Source organism: Dermochelys coriacea, chromosome 6, assembly GCF_009764565.3.
Source record: "Dermochelys coriacea isolate rDerCor1 chromosome 6, rDerCor1.pri.v4, whole genome shotgun sequence".
NCBI lineage: Eukaryota > Metazoa > Chordata > Testudines > Dermochelyidae > Dermochelys > Dermochelys coriacea.
The window spans coordinates 85,260,549-85,282,393 of NC_050073.1; the positions used below are offsets into that span (position 1 = coordinate 85,260,549).

Here is a 21,845-nt window from a genome sequence, read left to right on the forward strand (position 1 = left end):
GGTAAACAAGCTAGATAAAAAAAACTGAGCTAAGGATGAGATCACTTTTCCTACTTGGCGGCTCTTGCTCTTCCCCCTCCCCCACTTAATTCCACTCAATCCCTACACCCGACCTCCCATTGTGATATAGATCACAGATACACTCTCCCTGCCAAAATGCTACGCTCGTTACCAACAGTTACTGCAAGTAATTAATGCACAAGCCTCCCCTTGGAGGGGAAGTGATCTAGTGGTGAGGACAGTCACAACCTTCTCCCCAACAACTATCTCACTGTGGGCCAGAGAACCTGATGGAGGCAAAAAAGCTCAATACTGTAACTCAGATCTACCTGTACTTTGTCAACGATACACAACACAAAATTCACTCACAAGTTACCTCCTATACTACACACAGACGCATACAAATCTGCACTGAAAGTGCATTATTAAGGTTGCAAAGTCAAGCACTCAAAAGTCAGTAAATGCCAGGATTAAGGTTGCCCCTGTAACCAGCACTAGAGGGGGATGGGAAACGCTTTACTAGTGGATTTCACAGATCTTTGGTGACACCAGAGCAATGGTGAGACTCAGGAGTCTTGGGTTCTACTGAAGGTTCTGGAAGGAACACGCTCTAGAGGGCACAGCCACTCCACCACTAAGACTTGACCCCTTCTGCCCTGTCCCATTCCTGTCTCTTACCCACCCTGGGCTCCTCATCCCACAGAGCACAGGAGAGACAGGCTCCCTGCTCTCAGTTCTAGTGCCCAGTTCTCTCACAGCCTACAGCAGCAATTGTAGGGAAAAGTCCAACTCAGCCATGGGCTACAGCATATCCAGTGCAGATCGGCTCTTCTGCAAAGCTAGCTCTGAAGCTCTAGCAAGTCTTTAATGAGCAGGTGCAAGTTGCAATTCTTTGAAAGGCTTATAACTTAACTAAATTTGGGCAGATTTTCCTGAAGGATGGCAAAAGGCACATCCCTGATACAAAGGCCATCTCCCTGTCAAACTTCAAGGCCTTGCTCCAAAGTATGGCCCTGGAGGCCCAGGGCAGTTGGACCATGGAATCCCATTCCCTAGAAGTGCCTGGAAAGCATGCCAGGAAAGCATGTGGCTGGAGCCTACCCAGACTCAGGAGAGCTTATAAATACACAGATCAAGCACATGGGTCCAGACACAGCATTCAGAAGGGGAAGCCCAGCAAGGCCTGTGACACTGAGCAGACACCCAGCATAGAAGATTTCAGCCTGAATGGTTAATGTTTGGCAAAAGTTATAAACAACTGAAAACAGAGTCTTGTAATGGCAAGTATCAGGCAATCTTAACAACAGATGATGCTATCAGCCCCTAAAATAGGGGGAGCTCACTACAACACTGTGTAGGAGCCCCAGTGAAAGTGTGTGTTTTCAGTCCCTTCTTCATGAGACACTGTCCCATGACAATTCATACTCTCCCTTTGCCCACAAGCAGCCTGGTGCCTTTTCCTGTTCTGCTCTTGAGCCAGAAACATGCTCAATGGCCCTGTGCACCATGCAGCCTCGCTCGCCTTCGAACATCTCTTCCTCACACACTTCTTCCCATTAGCCTTCCCATCCTCTGCAGTACCCCTCCACCCATGGCACCGATCACGGATTTTAATATATTAAGGTTGTGGGAAAGAATTAGAGACACCAACACAGGAGAGCATCTCTTGTGCTCTGTCTCAGTGGGAGTCCTGGTTCTCCCTCACCTTTGTTCAGCCTCTTTTGCACAGTTTAGTCTAACAGACAAAAGCTCCCTAGGGCAGATATTTGCCACTTTTTTGGTCCAGCAGGCACCCTGAACTATGGGGCTGTATAAATATGTTCACTGGGACAGATGCACACTTCATCTGGCAGCTGGAGGGTACACACAGGAAGTCATTACTGATGGCAAAGAGACCCAGATGGTTCCTGGCAAAGGAAAGGGGGGTTTTTAAATAGTCTCGCTGCCGGTTTACCCCTCCAGCTGCACAGAGACCTACTCTTCGCCAGCCTGCTGTCACTCACCTGCATATCTGGGTTGCAGGTAGAAGAGCCTTGCAAATGAGAGTCTCTGCATCTCCCCTGGGGACAGGATGTCATACCTGCAGCAGAGCCAAGAATCAGAACAAGCCACAATTAGCACCAACTTGCTGATGAACCCAACCCTCTGGCAATCAGTAACACCAGAGAATCACGTGATCCACCTTCACTGTCTGCCTCACAGAGCAGTCTCCTGCAGAGGCACTCAGCCGCCCTCCGCCACACACACCCACCCACCTGCCCCCGCTCACATGGAGCCAACTCCTTTCCAAGCTTGGCACCCAGAACTGTCAGATTCAGAGCTTCGGGGTGGCTCTGCAGCCCCAGGGATCTCAGATTGCTTTGGGAGCAGAGGTGCCTATGTGGGATTATCAGACTCAGATGTTGGGGGCAGGGATGCTGGAACAGACACTCAGTGCAAAGATGACATCTTTGCTCCAAAATACCATTCCCTTACCTCTGTGTGCCTGGATGCAGAGGATATTCCCCTCATAACTCAGGTCAGCTCTGTGTGACTGCCCCGCAATCACTTCCACTAACCAGGAAATCTTCACAAACCTAGCCTCAGACACTGCACCAGCCTTACCAGTTCCAATCCACCTCCTGGTCCAGACCCCCTGTGCGCACCAACAACTCAGACTGCAAATGACACAGGAAAGAGACTAATGAAAATCTGGCATGTCCCCAGCTTTGACCAACAGCCTCCCATGGCAGATACAGTCCTGAATAGAACCACCTCCTTCCTCCCCAGTGCTGTCCTCAATAACCCCTTTCCATCCTTCTCCCAAAGTCACCTCCCCCACAAACGTGCCTCCTGATTTCACCTTCCCATGACATCCCTTCTCCCACCCTGGGGTCACTCCTGCCTTTGATACGTTCCCACCTCCTCACCGGTGTCGCACCTTCCACAGCAATACTCCTCCTCTGCTGGGCTTAGCAGGAGGGTTCTGTCCAGGTAATAGATAACACCCTGCACATGACACTCAGCACTGTGCCACTCTGCCGTGAGAGGTAGGAGAGCACAGTAATAGAGCAGGCCCATTATGCTGTTGTCAGCTCCCTTAGCAACTCACCAGCCCAGCCAGCTCCAGGAAATGCAGGATCCTCTCATCATCTGCAGACCCTAGAACACAAAGAGCATCACCACCACATCCAGGACAAGAGTACCACTAGGGCAACACTTCTGTGGGATCACCAAGGATGGGCCAACGGGCCCAAATCTCCCACTGCTTCCCATGAGAGTTTCTGGTTGCTTGTTTATTTTTCAACGGAGTCATTTCAAGTCTAACTTTTGATTGTCTGAACCGCTGAAGAGCTGCAGATTTCACACTCCAGCGTTCGGCCCAAGGCCAATCCTCAAGTGGCTCCTACAGGCCCACCACATGCAGGGGAGGTTAAACACCAACATCCAGGAGCAGCACCATGAACAAGGCAGACTTCTAGGCAGCACGTTTCAGAGCTATATCTAGAACCTGGGTCAGTGGAGAGCAAGGGAGGAGAAACACAGGGACCAAGGGTTCAGTAGTTCTGACTGTGCCCAACTGCAACAGAAACATGCCTTAAGCAAGACTGCCTAAAAGCTCTAAACCCTCATATTGCAAGCCGGGGAATCCCAAGGGTCAGAACACAGGCACCAGCAAATGGGGAGTTCTGGGAGGGGAACAAGAAGTTCCAACAAATGAAGGGACAATATTAGAGCTAAAATGAGCCAGCCAGCTGAAATCTAAAATAGACATGTAAGCTGATGTGGAAGCTAAGCAGAAGGGCCATGTACCTACCAAGTGCCTCTAAAGTGAAGTTAACCTTTGCCACCTTGACATTAGGCGACTCCAATGCACTCTACATGTGGCTATGCCTCCAGCTTATCTGGAAGCAGAATGTAGTTGCCAGCTTATTGGGCATCACTTCACTCAGACAACATTACACTGGAGCTCTGCAGTCTTCACTGGCTTCCAATCAGACTCCAGTCTGGTTATAACTGATAGAGTCCTACAAGGCTTGACTCCTGGCTACACTGGTCACAGGGGTGTGCTTTGGGGAGGAGTGCGGGGGGGAGGGGGGAGGAGGAGGGGAAAGATTCTCTTTCCTCCCATAGGATATCACCCACAGCAGGGCCTGACTCTGGAACACACTTCCTATGGGTCTGACAGAACCAGGATTCATTTGCCTTCAGGACATAATGCAAAGTCCAGCTATTTTCTCAGGTTCTTTGTGAAGGGTAGGTTTATTTAAAATAGGCTCTGTAGGCAGGCTCTACACTCTGTGAAGCAGTCATAAAACACAATAAAAGTTACAAGAAATGGACTGTCCAGCCCTCCTTGGTACAGCAATAAATAACCTCCTGTTGAATGGTGGGTAACAACAAATCTAGGAGCGGGAGCGGCCAGTTATGAGTTGTGCAATAAAAAGAGCGGTTACACTGGACAAGTAGCCCTGTGGTCTGGGTAAACTTTGGATGGGCAGGTTTTTTTAAGCTTTGTTTTTGTATATTTAAGTGTTCTTTTTGTTTTTTAAACACACACCTATATCTGCTGGGAAAAGTGCTTTCAGAAATCTAACTCAATATATATTTACCATGACAACAAGACAATTTGGTTCAGAAGGGGGCTGGTGATGAAATATATTGGGTAACATTACAAAGGAGTGTCACGGGCAACTACAACACCACTGAGAGAGAGAAAATCCACAGCACCCTGAATCCACCGATTCTGGTCTCATAGGGGAGTTCCACTCCTAAGATACCCTTCATGGACCTACTTCTTACTGGTCAGAAGGTGAAGACTCAGTGTTTGACTAATGCAGAATCTGGAGGAATTCAGAAGCGTAGTAAGGGCGATTTGAGTACTTCCTCTCCACACACACGTATGGAAATCAGCAGGGAATCCTAGAAGATTCCGTACATAAGTAGCAATGAACAAGGGACAAGCAGCAGCCAATGTGGCTTCACAAAGGGCTGTTCACAAGAGCGAATCCTCCTCCCGGAAGCGTATGGAGAGCATGGAGCTGAACTACAGACACAGATAAGGCTTTCAAGGAAATGCTAAGGGCAGCAGAAGCAGAATGAGTTAGTGCTGCTAATGTACAGACAGGCATGGAGGTGCTGAGCTAGAAAAAACAATGTGCCAGTGGGGTGTATAGGACAGGTGCAGCCAATGATCATTTAATAGCTGCTTCAATTAATTTCCACTCACCTGAAACTGGATAAATCTTCTTCAGAGGATAAATCACCTGGTTGAACAAACCAAACAAATACAGACCCATGTCAGAGGAAGCTGGACATGGAGTTCATCACAGCCACACGCTGGGCCCAGAACTCGGACGCAAGGAGATGAGTTGTCACCAGTCCTTTCTCCTATGAGCCTTTATGCAGCCCACAGTTTCCTAGCACTGGGGTTGCTTGTCCCGTCCCATCCACTTTGACAGAGTGCATCTAGGGACTGGGACTGTCACTTTGTGCAGCCAGCCTGTGGGATCCCTGCACCAAACACTCACCTGCTCTCGCAGGGTTCCATCTGTGAAGAAAGGTCTCTGCGGCAGGAACACCACCCCATGGGGGCCAAAGCAGGTCAGCATGTGGATGTTCCCTGCATAGATCCAAGAGACAGAGTCTCACAAGCTCACCTTCTAGCCCTTTCCCAGTGCACAGGCCTGCATTAGTGAGATCCAAGCACTAGGTAATGATCACGCTTCCATGGACCAGAGGTCAGGTGCTCAGCAGAATGCACGGATGAGAAGTTCACACCACAGCATACGGGAGAGGGAACAGCTTGAATGCACCAGTGACAGCACTCACAAGGCCCTAACTTGCCACACGTGGCTCAAGTTCCACCTGCCAGCCTCTCTGCAGCAGCACCAGCTCCTGCCCCCCGTTTCGTGGAATGAGGTTTTGGAGAAGTCACCGTCCTTACCCAGTGTGCTCTCCCAGAGGCCACCAAGGACCCTCAGGAGCGACGTCTTCCCCGTGCCAGTGTTCCCTACGATCAGCAGATTGTTCCCTTGGGAAATCCGTAGGTCCAGGTCCTTGATGAGCAGCTTGTCCGAGGATGGAACCGAGAGAGAGACTCGCTCCAGGAGGAAGGCTGTTTCCCCCAGCACAGTCTGCTCTCCAAAACCACTGGAGCCCAAACACCAAAACAGAGAGAGAAGAAAAGAGCCAAGCGTAAGTGATTGAGCCTCGAAGTGGTGAGGAGCAGATGCCTTTCAATGACATGCCTCCCCTAATGTCACATTTAGGGCCTAGATATCATGGCGACTGGTGCCTACAGACAAAAACTCAACAGATTCCAGCCTTCTGAGTTAGAAAGCACCAGTTACTGGGGTACCAAGGTGTCATTTATACCAGCTACACTATGAAATAATGGGCTAATCAGTGACCCAGCACAAAACCACAGCACAGACCACATAAGCCACTGGCCTCCAGCAGGGGCTCTGGCAAAGGGTAACATCGAAATGTGATCTCCAGCTCCCCCTTGTGGAAATGTTGCCATAACAGTTGCTAGCTCTGGAAGGCTGTACTGGGAATAGACAACCCCAATGGATGGTCTACACTGGAAAAAAAAAAAATAAAAAAAGACCTAGCCAGCAGGTCTCAGAGCCTGGGTCAGCTGATTCCAGGCTCACGCTACAGAACTAACAATAGCAGTGTAGATGTTACCACTTGGGCTGGAGCTCAGGCTCTGAAACCTGGCAAGGGGGGCGAGTTTCCAAGCCCAAGTGGGAAAGTCTACACTGCTACTGTTAGCCCTGTAGCACAAGCCCAAGGACCCAGGCTCTGGGACTCGCTGCCACAGGGTTTTCTTTGCAGTGCAGACATACCTTATGAGGCCCTTTCATAACAGGGCCACACTTCAATCCAGAATTAAACAGTGATTCAAGCTGGAAAACAACCTGTAAGGAATCAGCTACTTATTGACGGACAGGTCAAGCGATGGAGAGAGAGTGGACGATTCATTCATAACTTTTTAAAACACACGCACCCTCCTATGAATAAGAGGCCTAGATCCCACTGTCTCCCTCTCCCCTCACTCACCTATCTAGAGCAGGAGGTTCTCAAACCGTGGGTTGGGACTCCTCAGGGGGTCATGAAGTTATTACATGGGGGGTCGCAAGCTGTCAGCCTCCACCCCAAACCCCGCTTTGCCTCCAGCATTTATAATGGTGTTAAATATATAAAAAAAGTGTTTTTAATGTATAAGAGGGGGTCGCACTCAGAGGCTTGCTGTGTGAAAGGGGTCACCAGTACAAAAGTCGAAGAACTCCTGATCTAGAACGTACGCTCTCTGAGGTAGAGGCTGTTTTTGTAGATGTTTGTCCGGCCTCCAGCACAAGGGGGCCCAGATCCTGCGGGGGGCCATGGCTGCTATTACACAAGTTATACTCAGTGGGGCTCCCAGACCCAATCTTCTCAGACTGCAAGTCAGAAACTGTCAGACTGCAGGATCCAAACTGCTCATTCTGCTTCACGCCTCACTGCCCACAATGGGAGCTGCACTCTGAGCTCAGCTAGCAACAATCCTAACGCATGAGGCGAATCCAGCCCTCTCCTCGGCAACCTGCTCAGGACCAGGAACCCAGCAGGAAGGAATTGGGAAGCACAGGTACCGCAGAAATGGCAGGAATGGAAAGAAGTAACTTTGCCGGCCAGAGGCATCTGATGGTTAGAGGCCAAGGCCAGGATTTTCAGACTTTGGGGCTCGCAGTCCTCATCCGTTAAAGGCAGGCCACTTTTATTCAGGCCTGCTTTTAGACTTCTAGGTTTGGAAAGTTTGGCCCACACCCCGAACATACCGTCAGATCCCCACCGCTCCAAGCACTGGTTCCAATTCCACAGATGGAAGGAACACATTCCAAAGCGTAGAAACGCCCCCCAAATGCAGGGGCTGTCCATGTCTGACAGGATGTGATGATCTGCGACAACAGCAAGAAGGAAAATGCTGAAGGAGAGCCCCATTTGGACTGATACAGTGAGGAACTGCAGGGAGCCTGAAATTGGCCAAAGCCCTGGAGAACACATCATCAGGAACAATCCCATTGGCTGCTGGGGTCGGGGTGGACTAGATAGAGCTTCTCTCTCTCTCTCTCTCGACTTATTTACTATTTTCACTATGGTCATGCCCTGAAATCCTGGTTGGGATCTGGACCCCGCTGTACTGGGTGCTGCATGTGCATGCACATGAAGACATGCTCCCTGCCCCAAACAGTTTATAAACTAATTTGAAACAAGATGTGACAGGCGAGTGTGACAGTTGGAGGGGAGTGGAGGCAGCCAGTAACAGATCGTATGATCATATGATTACAAATACATTGGCGTTAGGGAGGCTCAACTTGCTGGCCTCAAAAGGATTTTTCACAAACACCTGGCTACCTGCACTTTCCTCTTATTGAGCTGGTTGATTTCCAAGGCTGCAAATTCCTTGATTTTCCAGTGACATGAACATACCTCCCCGCCTCAGGGAAATTTGGGGACATGCCCAATGGTTATTTAATTTGTGCCTATTCCTCAGACACAAAGGATGCAGACCTCTGTCCCTCCTAATAGCACTCCCAGGGGAATTCAAGGGAGAAGGACCCTAGGCTGCAGTGTTTGGAAGAAACCCTATTTTACCATCCCAGAGGCACATCCAAAATGCCTGATGAACATGAGAGTTTTCCCCACAGCCTGGAAACCCAGCTTCAGACAGTAATTTACCATCCCAAGCTCAGGCTGGCCGCAGACACTCACTTGTCAAAGTCCCAGTTGGTTTTGGCTTCTGATTCACAATCACGGTGTTTCCTGGAGAGAGACAACAGTGTCTCCTGCAGCTCCCCAATCCTGTAAGACAGAGAGGGTAGCAAGAGGGACAGATGTGACTCCACAGCCCTCTCCCCACATTCCAGCTCCTGTCCCAACTGGGCTTCTTAACAGATTGTATTTCATATTTGTTTAGCCTGAGCAATGTGCTCGGTGCTGTACAGGACACAGAACAAGTCCTACCCTGCAGAGCTGCCAGGCTGAACCACTGACAGGACATCCATCCTGGGGGACTGGAGGGAGGTTAAAAGGAGTTCTCTTTTGTTTTTGAATTACCTAGAGTTCCTAAGCAGCGGGCATCATGCAGTCAGTTCAGTGCCTTCCATTGCAAGCTACTCACTGGACTAGAAAGCACATGGACACTAGTGGGCTGTGACTAAGGCATATTTTAAAGGAAGAGCTACCCTTCCATTCAGCATCTGGCCTCCTCAGTGGCCTCTGTTGGCAAGGGGATTCCAGTCCTAGGCAATCAGCACCCAGGCTCTGGAGAGACGTGCTCCCTGCCCAGCTCAGTTCCAAATGGGCCCACGGCAGTGACCTTTGAGTGCGAGCTCTCTAGGGCAAGGGCAGTCTCGCACTAGGTGTATGGACGGACCATGCCTAGCACTATCTGGGTTTGGGTCTGTGGGTGCTATCTTCATACTAAGAATGACACCTTGTACAAGCTGACCCCACATTAGCAATCACCCCTTTCCAAGGAGCCCTGCCTAGGGTACAAGCTTCCCCACTTCTGCCAGAGCCATAGACTGGGGCAGTCCCAGAAGCCTTGCACTGGGGCACCAAGAAGGTTCCCTCTCCTGGAGACAGGCTTAAGGGAGGGCAACTCTCACCTGTGCGTGTAGCCAGCCACGTCAGACAAGGTGGTGGAGAGATCGATGAGCTGGCTGAAGCAGCTGATAAGGTATATGGAGACAAAGGCATTCTGCCGGAGAAGCACACACCGGGAGAAGAGTTAACACAGAGATGGAGCAGCAGCGCCCAGGTGGCTGTGCCTGCCCTCACAGCCAGCAAGCTAGCAGCAGTGAATACCATATACCCAGCTAGGGCAGCCATCACAGGTGAGCATGTGCAGTCACTTAGACTTGAGGAGAGTGGTGACCCAACGGAGGGACGAACCACAGAGAAAGCGGCATCGGACAAGAGACATAACAGGGCTCACATGCATCAGCCTGTAGGTTGACCCTGGGGAGATCCCGCCCGGTGTCTGCTAGGAGCTGCCCTTTCTCACTCCCCACAGCCATTGAGTGAACTGCCTCCCATAAGGCCATCCCTGTAGGGAACACGATCAGCCCACTGCAAACACAATAACTGGCCAGGGGGCTTGGTGGTAGGACTTGGGGAGGAGAGGGCACCAGGACTCATTCCCCACAGGAATCCCCACTGGCCTGAACACTCTGTAGAGCCCTGGACGAGCCCCTCACACTGATGCCTTAGGGAGCTCCTCTCAGTACTCCAAGGGTTAAAGCCTCTAACAGCTTTAAGCGAAAGAGGACCAACCAGAAGAACCACCAGGAATTCTAAACAAACAGGCTGCAGCTGTTCAGTTAGCTCATCCACATCCTGCCAAGCTACACTGTGACTGCTGCCAGCACTAGGGTCGGGGTCCTCTCCCTGGTGTCACGCTGACCACTCCCCCCATCCCCTGCTCTGGAAGTGGTCTGCTACTCTCAGATGCATGTCTCTGCTACACAGCCTGGAATGCTAAGCTGGCTGCTTTTAGATCTGCATTACCAGTCTTGGGCTGATTTTGTTTAGCTGGGAACCAGTCAGATTTGGAGGCCCCTCCCTAGGGGCCTAGTGAGGCAACAAAAGCAGGAGAGAGATCAGCCTTCTAGACAGAGCAGTTCCGTGAAGACAGGGTCTTTTAGAGCCAAGAATCTGGTTTGTGGACAGGGTGGTTCCATGAGCAACCAGCTGCTGCAGCCTCTCTTCAGTCAGCAGAAGCAGTGGGCTTGGCAGTGCTGCATGGGCCCAGCCCTGCTCCGATGCCTTGTGCGGTCTCATCAGTATGTAACCTTTCATTTAAAACAGGAGGGCCTGATCCTGCAAATGCCTGTGTGTGTGATTAGCTTTCCATACGCGAGTGCATCGAGTCAATCACATACCTAAGAGTTTGCAAGCACAGGGCCTACGTTTCTAGCCTTATGTTGGCAAAGAACGTCCTGAGTGTGACTCAGTGAAGTCAGCCATCCCTAGCGAGGGGCAATCACCCCCTCAACCTCCAGCACTGCCTCTTGCGGCGCACTGCTCGCTCTGCTCTCAATACCAGCCACCTCTTTCACTGGAGCCCAGCCCTGCACAACACATTGCTGTCTTCAGACTTAGCACCAGACCTTCAGGATTGGGTCAGCCTGTGCTACGTCACACCCCCTGGCCTAGTATCCTGCAGGGTGCAAGGGGAAGAAACGCAGCAGAGGGAACACATGCTGAACTCACCTTGCTGACCAGAGCGCTCAGCTGAGCTGGACCCAGGTCGCCATAGACACCACTAAAGATGGGAATGGCAATCACCACGTAACTCAGAATGCTGCCCAGATAGTCAAAGGTGTTGATCCCAACTGGATATAAGCACATTGGCAGGAGTTAATGAGCAGGGAGCACCCTCTGTCCCAGGCAAACCCAAGCCCAATTTCTGGGGCCAAACAGAACTAGTCCCGCCCCCCCCATTCAAACGCCTCACATTGCACCTCAGGGACCAAGAAAAAGACAGCAAAAGACCCACATCACAGAGATGAAACCTGTTGGCATGAAGCTCCCCCAGCCAGGGCACCAAAGTGGAGAAAAAGCCATCCAGATACCACCACCCACACAGCTAGAGTACCTTAGACAGGGCAAAATCCACCTAGCCTACTTCTTTCCAAATGTCAGAGCCCCCGCTGCCTCTTAGAAACATGGGGAAGCAAAGTGGCCAGCCAAGCCAGGACGCAGGAAGGAATATCCGTGGGATCTGGCTGGGGCAGGAAGCCTACATCACTGACCTTCCTAAGGAACACAGGAAAGGCAGAAATGCTCAAGTATTCAGAATTCCCACATATGCCACTCCACGATTTGCAGAGCTCTAGATTGTACCCTGAAGGCAAGGCACTCACTTGCCCTTGACTCTAAGCACTAAGGGACTGGCTCAGGGGGGGCTGGAATCAGGATCACAGTCAAGATTTCCGGGCAGCATCAGGCCAAGAGGGTCATGCGTTACACAGACATGGTCTCAGAGCAGCTCCCGTTCATCCCCACCAACCCTACTCCCTTCCAAGGGCCCAGTTTCCCTGACGCTCTTAGTGTGGATGACTGAAATCCCAACTGCTGCTGCCACCTGTTCCCCTCAGAGTCTGGATTCCTGCAAAACCCATTTCCTGATTTGGTCCTCTGGCTTTGCCAGTGTTCCCCCACGGCATCCTCTCCTGGGCTCTCCTCTAGGAAGACAATGCTGCCTCAACAAACACCTGAGGTGCCAGTACACCAACAGGTATGGCCTCCTGCAGCCATGAGCAGCGGAGGAGTAGCCAGCACTCCTATATGTCTCTGGGGACGCACTCCCCAGGTCTGATGATTACCGTGATGAAGCTGCCACATGTCCCTGCTAATCAAGGAAATTCTCCACTTACTGTAGAGCCACAGCTCTTTACCCATCAGCTCCCTTTGTGTCTGCAGAAGGCTCTGCAGCCGGCGATCAGTTCTCATGTGCTCTACCTGCCCAGCTCTGCAAAACAAGACAGTAGCATGCCATGGATCTGCAAAAGCCATCACATGCTGGGTGCACTGCAGAGTGATGAAAACATTGCAGGACTATTGTAGCTATCTGGAGCATGCCCATCACCATAGTATCTGTGCAATGTTATTGTGGTGGCCAGGCACTAAATACCCAGGTGCTGCCTGGTGAACATGCCTCTGAGGAGTTCCTCGGCCGAGGCAGGTGGCTCTGAGAAAGAATCTGCCAGAGCACCTTGGTATTTCTATTAGACATGGAGGGCAAAAAGGAGGCAAGTGATGACAGCAAGGTCCAATACTGGACTAGGGCACCCATGGGGCTACTTCATGCACCTGAACCAAGAGTCCATCCATTCCAGAAGGCAACATCCTGCAGTGTTCCTGGATCCAGAAAGGGAAGCAGCGTGGCGAGCTGAGGAGGTGATGTCTAGCCTGTTTACCTGACCCCTGACCACCAAGATGCCAAGGCCTTAGCCTGGCCACTGTTCTATAACTATTATCACACTGGAGCAGAAATGGACCGATTACTGGTCTCTTGTGGGTCACTTTGGCTCAGGCCTTCAACATCCTGAGAAGCCAAACCGTGAAGTACTTTACACAGCTAATCCAAGTGAATCTGTGCCTATCAAATTCATGTCCCTGGAGCTGTCGGACTAAGACTGGATTTCAAGCCTGGAAGGGGGCTCCTCTCCCACCCCAGCTTTAGTAGCTGCTGATATAGTCGCAGTCACTGCTGACTCTTAGATCAGCACCACTCTGACTGCACCCTGGGAGCCTAGATCCTTGCACCCGAGAGCTCCATTTACACACCAAGCCACCTGGGCTGAGATCTGCAACAGCTACTTCCACTCATTCACAAAGTTTACACCGCCCTCAGGTGGCAAAAAGCGGAAAAAGATAAAATGTTTAGTATTCAAATGCAGGCTGTGTCCATACTGAATTTCTACCAACTCTAGCCCCCGCAGAGCGGCGCATGGGGCTAGCCCCAGAGCAGCTGCCAGTGTAGGTCCAGTGCAGGTGCTTTTGCCACCACATTGTCCAATTCTGCTCTCACCATGCCTAGATGATACAGCAGTGAAGATACTTGTCTCCAGCTCCCATTATTGTTAGCACCACATGGGCACAGCACTGGGCTAGACAGATGGAGGAAGAACCGCTACAGGTGCTTAACCAGATCAGGCCAGTGAGCCACGTACACAGTGGAGACAGGGAGGGCTGGAGAATGGGGCAGCCCCCAGTGATAAGATCCCATAGTGCTAAGGCTAGAAGGTATGGGTAACATTGACCTTCATTGCCCACAGCCAGGCACTCCACTCCAGACTTAAGCTGGGGGCCCTCAGGCATCAGGGTTCTAGCCAACTGGATGCAACATCTTTAGTAATGATCTGGTTCAGGGGGGTAAAGAGCATGCTAATGATGTTCACAAGAAGTACAACACTGGGAGACATTGCAGACACCATACAGCACTGGTCCCGCCTGGGAAAGCATGCTCAATTCTAGGCACCTCAATAGTAGTAGACATTGACAGAGTGGATGCAACTTGCAGAAGATCAACAAGGTGACCAGGGGGACAGAGGGACTGAGCTAGAAGGAGAGAGAAAGAACTAAAGTCTGTTTCGCTGGGCTGACAACAAAGGGGAAATAGGAGAGAGTAGTGGGATGAAATTAGGAAAAGGGAACCTTAGACAGATCTCAGGAGAGGATCTTAACAAGATAGGATGAGGCCCTTCAACAGTCTCCCAGAGTAGTAGAAGAGGCCCCAGTCTGATGCACCAGAAAATGGTCTGTAGGCCATAGGATAATCTGAAACTGGACCCTGAGGAGGGGGGGGAAAGAGGGGAAAAAGGTTGTTCCTCTCCAACTCCTAGGATTTTAATGCACCTGGGTTATTTATTGACCACTGCCAGCAGGTGCTGAGCAGAACCAAAGGAAGGCACTGTGGCACAATCACAGGTCTAGGAAACATCCTACAGGCACTTTTTCTTAAAGGAAAGGTAGGACCCAGCACAGGCCCTGTACTTGGATCACAGTGGGATCATAGCAGAACAGCAAGTTAGAGACTTGGTACCAGGCACAGGGGGCAGGGACAAGAGCTTTTAAACAAAAAGAACAGGACAAGGCAGTGCAAGCAACAGGATAGGTCCCTTCCCTTACTGTTCTGGAAAACATGACTGAGCAGTTATTCTAGGAGCTGGTCACGAGAAGAGATGAGAAGGAACAGATTAATCCACCATTTACCTGTAGAAAGCAGCTGGCTCTGCATTTACACGAATCTGCATGTGCTTGAACCTGCACAACACAAACCAAAACATGAGATGCGACCACCCCACAGAATAAACAATGAACATCCCTGCAACAGAAAAATCCATTCCTGCTCCTGCTATCATAGTGAGTGATCCGACAGATTCTTAGTCCAGGAATGAGACTTAACATAGGCCCAGGGGCCTTGAGCAAGGTTCAGAAGGGCACTACACTGCCCTATACATAGGTACCATCAGAGCAGGTCAGTTCAGTGGTCTAGTTTGGTCTCCTCCCTTCTGCACCAATCACACTGGACCACTGGCATCCCACTCGCTGGGACAGTCCAGTATTCCATATCTTGTTTACTAGCCCAGTATCCGAGATACACTGGATCAGATCAATGAGCCCTTCTAATTCAGTGTCCCCATGCTGCACCGTATCACACCAAGGGTACATCTGCTCTGCTGTCCACACCTCTGACAGTGATGGATGCTATAGAGGAAGCTGTCAAACCCTTACAATGCACCTGGTCATTGATACAATACCTTTCACAGTTTATGCCCCAAAGCATAAGGAGAGATTTAGAAGACCTAGGGGGTCTGTGGGGATTTCAGGCACATCATGAAGGTAAGTGCATGTGTGCGGTGGGAGGAAGAGCAATGCCTCAAGTCTCAGCCACCATCTTTGGTGAACGTGGATTAAGATCCAACTTATTAGAAGCTCCGTGCTCCCTCTACTCCACAGCACCTCACTGCAATTAGCAGCAGCAGCGAGGGATCGGTGGAAAACACTGACGACTGGACCAACAGAAACCCAGGGGCGCTATCTCACCAGGTCACACTCTAGTGGCAGGGATGGCTGGGGCTTAGCAGGTTGACTCCAGATGGGTCTCTCTGAGGCTGGGTTCAGTGGGCTGGTTGTGCACTCAAAAGAGCTGAGCAGGCTGATTTGCTTAGTCAAGGAGCAGGGAGGAGATTAGCCACATCTGAGTCACACACTGAGTGGACTGGACTGGGGAACGAGCAAGCTGCCATTAAACAGAGCAATTCCAGAAAGGAAGGGTCAGTGACAGCAAGACTCCGACCACTCACCTGAAATCCCCCTCCAGCTTCTCCTGATGCACCAGTTTTGACACAATGGGACTCATCAGCACCTTGTTAACAACAGTCCCAATGACAAAATACCCAAAGATACTTATTGGGCCCAGCCAGCCCGTGCTAAAGGGGAAGATGGGGAGAGGTTAGTTAGCAAACCCAGGAAAGGCCACACACTAGACTGGGAGTGCAGTCAAAGCAACACCCACCCCACTATTGCTGGGAACCCTACACATGAACCTCAGTACACTAGGACTAGGAACTCTACCCCCCTCCTGCTCCAGCATAGTCAGAGTCACCCCCACCAGATCAGTGCCAGGAATCCCACACCATGTGCTAGTGCCAGGCTTCAAATTCCCAACCACTAAGTTCTGAGAACCACAGCACTCCCAGGGATGATATGAAAGCAGCTCGGAGAGGTGCAGTACTCCAATGGGAAGGTGCAGAGATCCTACCTCTGAAAGCACTGATAGGTGTAGTAGCCCAGTGTAAAAGGAGAGATGATGAGTTTACTGGCCATGGAGCTTAGCTGTCTGCAGAATCTCTCCACATCCTGACTGATTCGCTGGTCTCTGCTCGACATAAAACAACACTGACTGTTAAAGCCAACTATGAAAACAAGAGCAAAACAGAACAGAGATAATAAAGCCCCGTCAGGACGCACCTAGTTTCTTCCCCCACCACTTCCATCCCACACACTGGGCAGGGCTGTTCCATTGTCTATTCTCAGGGTTTTGTCCAATCCAGTTTTTGAGGAAGCAAGTAATCGGACTTCCACCACTTCCCTTGCAAAACCGTTCCACAACCTGACAGGACTTATTAAGATGCCACTACCACCACCCAGGCACAATGTTCCTTTTATTATCTTCATCCCATTCCCAGTTTTACCCCTTAGCCCATCCTGAATCACCCTTCTCCCCCCTTGGTGCTCACAACCCTGCCGCTACTTAGCCATCTCTTGGGGCCTCATGTGCACACAAAACCCACCAAGTCACTTCTGGTCCCCTTAGCCTGATTACACATACCAGTTAACAACACAGTGAGGGGCCCTAACCACACTGCCAAAGGCTGACCCTGCTGTAATGAGCTGCTTGACCGGCTTATGTTTAGCGTGTAGGCTGGCCCCTTATGAGCTGCTTGACCGGCTTATGTTTAGCGTGTAGGCTGGCCCCTTATGCAAGCTACACATGTTTTTCAAAACTTTCTCCATAAATCAATCCCTCACTTTCATTGCTCTCCTTTGAGCTCCTTCCAATTTGTCAATACCTGCCTGGAAAGGAGGTGCCCTGAACCAACACAGTACAGGAGGCACGGTTTCCCTAGAGCCAGGGGGCGGGAGACTCTCCCCTTCTTAACTCTGACATGCTCCCTCTGCAACCCCAAAACAGCACCAGCTTTTTGTTTTTATGCTGCTCCATCATACACTGATCTTACTGCTGCCGCCCTCCCTCTTCACAAGTGTTTGTAACCATCTCTCATCCAGTTACATTTTAACTAGACTGGAAACCCGGGACAGGAACGTTGTCTTTCCTTTGTCTATTAAACAACATTTATGGCTCCTTATAAGCAATATTAATTCGGATACGCTGCTAGAACTCTGAGCTGTTTGGATGTGATACCCGACAGTGCCCATCTACTTATCCCCCCCCCCAACACACACACAGAGGGGAGTGAGAGAGAAAGAAAGGGAGATAGTCCCCAGTTTGATTTGCATTGTGTGAGCTAATAAGACACCACCTCACCATTACTGCTTAGCCTTTAACTTCCTGGTAGAGGAAGATCCCAGAGGAAAACCCATCAGACACATTTATGTCCTGGAGTATTTTCAATTATGAGCCATAGCAGAACACATTTGTTTGGGGGTGGGGAGTGAGCCATAGCAACACATTCATTCTGCCGCAGAATTTAAGACTTCCTGCCGTACAATTTGGTCCCACGTTGCTGAGGAACCAAGGGGGCCCTGATTATATAGTGCACATCCCAAGGTTAAAAGCAAACATTTGACTAAGATAAGTCTGGTGAGGGGCCTCTCTGTTCCTTCCCTGAAGGAACAGCTGGGTGTGCATGAGTTTTTGGTTTTGATCCATGCTCTACACTGACTGCCTATCACACTAACGAGGCATTCAGGTGTCTTGACCTTAGGCACTACTTTCTAAACTTGTTTCTGCAAGTTTGGTCTAGTGCAAAGTTTTGTCAGCAACAAACATTTTTTGAGGTGGGCGGCAGCTCCAGTCATGGCTGGAGAATCATAGTTCAGTGCCACTCCTCTATCTCCATCCCACACAGATGTGGTGCTAAATCACTTTTATTACAAAGTGATCATGATCCTCTTATTTGAGAGGACTAAATTACCTGAAGTCATCTCCATTAACAAGAGTTATGGTCTCCATTAAGCAATCATTTCCTGTAACTATCTCTGGGCTCAGCTCAATTCCCTTGGAGGTGTCACCAGTAAGAGAAGCGAATTGTATCACTAGCTATTTAAGTCTGAAGTACCCATTCCTCAGCCATAATGTCATTATGCAGCCATGTAACTTGCTACAGATTGTTTTTTTTATTTTGCCACAAGTATTTCATCCAGAATCTGAACAAAAAAAAAATGCATACAGCCCCTATTCCCTCCAACCGTGATACGAGTGCAACTAACACAGTGTTGACTTCACAAATCTATAGGCAGCCTGAAACAATAGCTTTGGCAGGGGTGACAGCTAAACGGAGGGACCTCTCAAAAGCCTAAAGATGTTGATTCAAACGACAACATTAACTATTTAGCTGCTCATCATTTTATCAGAATCATCCAGCTAATATACTCCTCCTCTCCCCTGCTTGTTAATGCAGTGGCAAATATTGCAGTGGGGTGTAAAGGAGAAGCCAGTTGTCAAACTTTGCTGGGATGAACTATGAGGAATTCAACTCTCCACCCACTACTCCCAAGTTCAAAGTCACGTCTGACTCTGCCCAAAAGGGGATGGAAAAGAGAAGATATACCCCCTTCTCAAGTTCTAAAGGCCTCTACTGCAAGAAACAAAGCCAACTCCCAAGCCTTTCCCAGGTGTCAAAAGCCCTGCCTGGCTGTCAAAACCTTTTAGAAAAACATCTGCATCAAATTAAAAATTCTGGGTAGTTTAAGATTAAAACAAACAAAGAAGCCTGTCCCAGCTGGACTGGGGAGAGGGGGGAAGAGGGCAGAGGGGAACCAGCTGTATGGTTCCAAAGTCCCTCCACAGGATAACATGCTGCACAGCACATGGAGTTTTGTTTATAACCAACACTGCTGTGCAAATAACTAGTCTAATTATTTTAAGCCTCAAGTGGGCATTTTTCCTTGCTCCAGATTTGAGCCCTGTCAAAGAGGAAGGATTTACCCTGGGCAAAGCACCAGCCCAAAGGATGATCTCACATCCTTACCAGGGAGAGCAGAGTCTTTGAGAGGGAAGCAAGGCCCTGCGGGAGGGAGCTGGCTGTGGGGGTAGGGAGAGCTGCACGAGGTAGGAAAGACCAGGCAGCACAGAAGACGACCCACCAACAGAAACAACAGCACTTTCCGTCAACCTGCAGGCAGTGAGATCTTTTGGCAACGAAGAGAGTTCTCTGTCAGGAAGTGCCTCCTACCAGGCACAGAGATAGGGGCCCAGGCCACCCAGCCCTAGAGAAAAACCCACAGAGCAGAATTACACACACACAGAGAGCTCAAAATGGCCCCCTACCAAGGGTAGCCAGATACACAGACATGACAGCCAAAGAGCGAGAAGCAGTTCAGGAGACACCAAGCAAGAGGCTGAAAGAAGTTTCGAGCGGCCTACGGATTATCGATGTCCTCACGCAGCACGTTCAGGGTATAATACACCTGGCCCTGGAAATAGTAGCCATGAAGGTATTCGGTGAGAGTCTTCCTCCAGCTCACATACATCAGGTTACAGATAAACTGGTCCAAGCTTTTCAGCTGAGATGAGGCAAAGAGAGACAGAAAGAGGGGCAGGGAGAGCAATCATTTAACGATACAAATCCAAAATGAATCAGAAATAAAAAACTAAATGGCCCATTCCACATTCAGCTGTCTGCACAGGGCAGAAGGGAGTCTCAGTCCCTCCCTTTGAGTACCAAGCTCCAAGAGCAACGTTGCGAGCTGTACTCCTGGAGGAATTCTGTGCAGAATTATTAGTTTTTTGGCACACAATATTTTAATATTCTGTTATATTGACAAATAAAATATGCAATATAAATCACACCAGTTTCAATTATTTTTGGTCATTTATTTCAAAATACCTGTCAGCAAGTACGTCTTTAACAATACAGACGTCAAAAAAAGATTCAGGAAATTTTTTTTGACAAATAGATTCCTTATTAGGCATATTAATACAGAACTCTAAATAATAATTCATTTAACCTACAATACAGAACTGTATTTCCCACACGCCTCAGAAACAGTGCAAAGGCTTGGGGGAGTCGGGGGGGTAACAGAGGAGGTAAGGGAGAGGAAAGTAAATTGTTGGGAAGGAGCCTGGGTGTTAACTTGGAGGGGTATGGGTAGGAAAAATATGGAACAGGTTTTTTTGGGAGGTGAGGAGGGATTGTTAGTGAGCTTCCCCCATGCAGACCCTGGCTGACCCTTAGCCTCTCCCATTCAGGCACATCTGCCCCGTCCCTATATATTCCAGCACCCGTGTCCTTGCAGCTCCTGTCTACATGTGTCCCTCCACCCCCACTCAGACACCCACTCCCATGTGGCCTGCACTCCTCCCCCTGTCCCTATGTGGCTCTGTACCCTCTGTCCCTATGCGTCTCTGTGCCCCCACTCAACCACCCTCTGTCCCTACGTAGCTCTGCACTCCCCCATCACCATCTGGCCCTACAGCTCCCTCCCCCTCACCGTGGTCCTGTTCCTCCACTCCCATTCAGCCCCTGCCCTAGTCTGTCCTCCCATACTAGCCCTTATGAGCCCCTGACTCCCCCAGCACCCAACGCTGTCTCCCCATAGCCCGTTTCCTGACCTGGCCTGACAGGTGCTGTGAAGAAGGCAGGCTCTTTCTCTTCCCTAGCTGGCTGGGAGCTGCTGCTGAGTTCTATCACCACAATGCCTTTTGGTGAGTAAAAGGCAGAACTGCAGAAGTTATTTTCTGCTGGGAGCTTCTGCTGTTCTTGCCCCACAGCACCCTTGTGATAAATGAAAGGGGGGAGGGAGGAAGCTCTCTTTTATGGATCCAGCCCACCAGTTAGTTATAAAATTCCTCTTAGTAGCTGTTCTCTACTTGTTTTACCTGTAAAGGGTTAAAAGTCTCACTGCGATGCACAGGTAAAAGGAAGTGAGTGGGCACCTGGCCAAAAGAGCGAATGGGAAGGCTAGAACTTTTTAAAATTGAAAAAAGACTCCCCTTTTGTCTGTCTGTTGTGCTTGTTCTTGGGGAGAGGCAGACAGGGATGCAGTTATGCTGTAAGAAGCTTTGGGCCAGGTATGAAAAATCATCGGTGTCATACCTAGAAACTACTCATTTGAAATCCCAGACATGTAAGTAAATCAGGAAATGTCTAGGAAGATGCGATTAGGTTTATCTCTTTTTATTTCTTTATAGCTTATGGACTCCTCTGTGCTGACCCCAAATGCTTTTGTTTTGCTTGTAACCTTTAAGTTGGACCTCAAGAACGTTATTCTTGATGCTTAATCCTTGTAAATGGTTGTTTGTTTTTTAAATCTAGAAATAGCCTGAGTTTCCAGATGTATTTTTTTGTTTTTAATAAAATGTACCTTTTTAAGAACAGGATTGGATTTTTGTGTCGCAAGAGGTTTGGGCACATGTTGTTTAATTAGCTGGTGGCAACAGCTGATTTCTTTTGTTTTTTTCCCTCAGTTCTTCCCCAGGGTGGGGGTGGGAGTGAGGGGTGAAAGGGCTTGAGGGTACCCCACAGGAAGGAATTCCCAAGTGCGCCTTCTTGGGTCCTCAAAGGGGTTTTTCACTTGGGTGGTGGCAGCATCTACCCATCCAAGGTCAGAGAAAAGCT

The 21,845-nt window shown here is 49.8% G+C and overlaps 1 protein-coding gene across 17 annotated transcripts in view; it reads right to left on the bottom strand.

The window, feature by feature from the left end:
- Positions 1-21,845, bottom strand: part of ABCD4 (ATP binding cassette subfamily D member 4) — a 28,414-nt gene that overhangs the window by 3,962 nt on the left and 2,607 nt on the right. For 4 of the 17 annotated variants that reach the window (XM_043516158.1, XM_043516157.1, XM_038404583.2 and 1 more), the window contains 14 exons: positions 19,652-19,791; positions 16,304-16,420; positions 15,846-15,971; positions 14,752-14,802; positions 12,411-12,505; positions 11,245-11,366; positions 9,639-9,730; positions 8,740-8,829; positions 5,927-6,147; positions 5,511-5,602; positions 5,210-5,246; positions 3,092-3,141; positions 2,605-2,657; positions 2,004-2,080 (listed from right to left, as the gene is read on the bottom strand). In XM_043516158.1, coding sequence (XP_043372093.1) covers positions 2,004-2,080; positions 2,605-2,657; positions 3,092-3,141; positions 5,210-5,246; positions 5,511-5,602; positions 5,927-6,147; positions 8,740-8,829; positions 9,639-9,730; positions 11,245-11,366; positions 12,411-12,505; positions 14,752-14,802; positions 15,846-15,971; positions 16,304-16,420; positions 19,652-19,791 — 1,363 coding nt within the window. The other 13 variants (XM_043516159.1, XM_038404586.2, XM_038404585.2 and 10 more) reach the window with 9 other exon arrangements.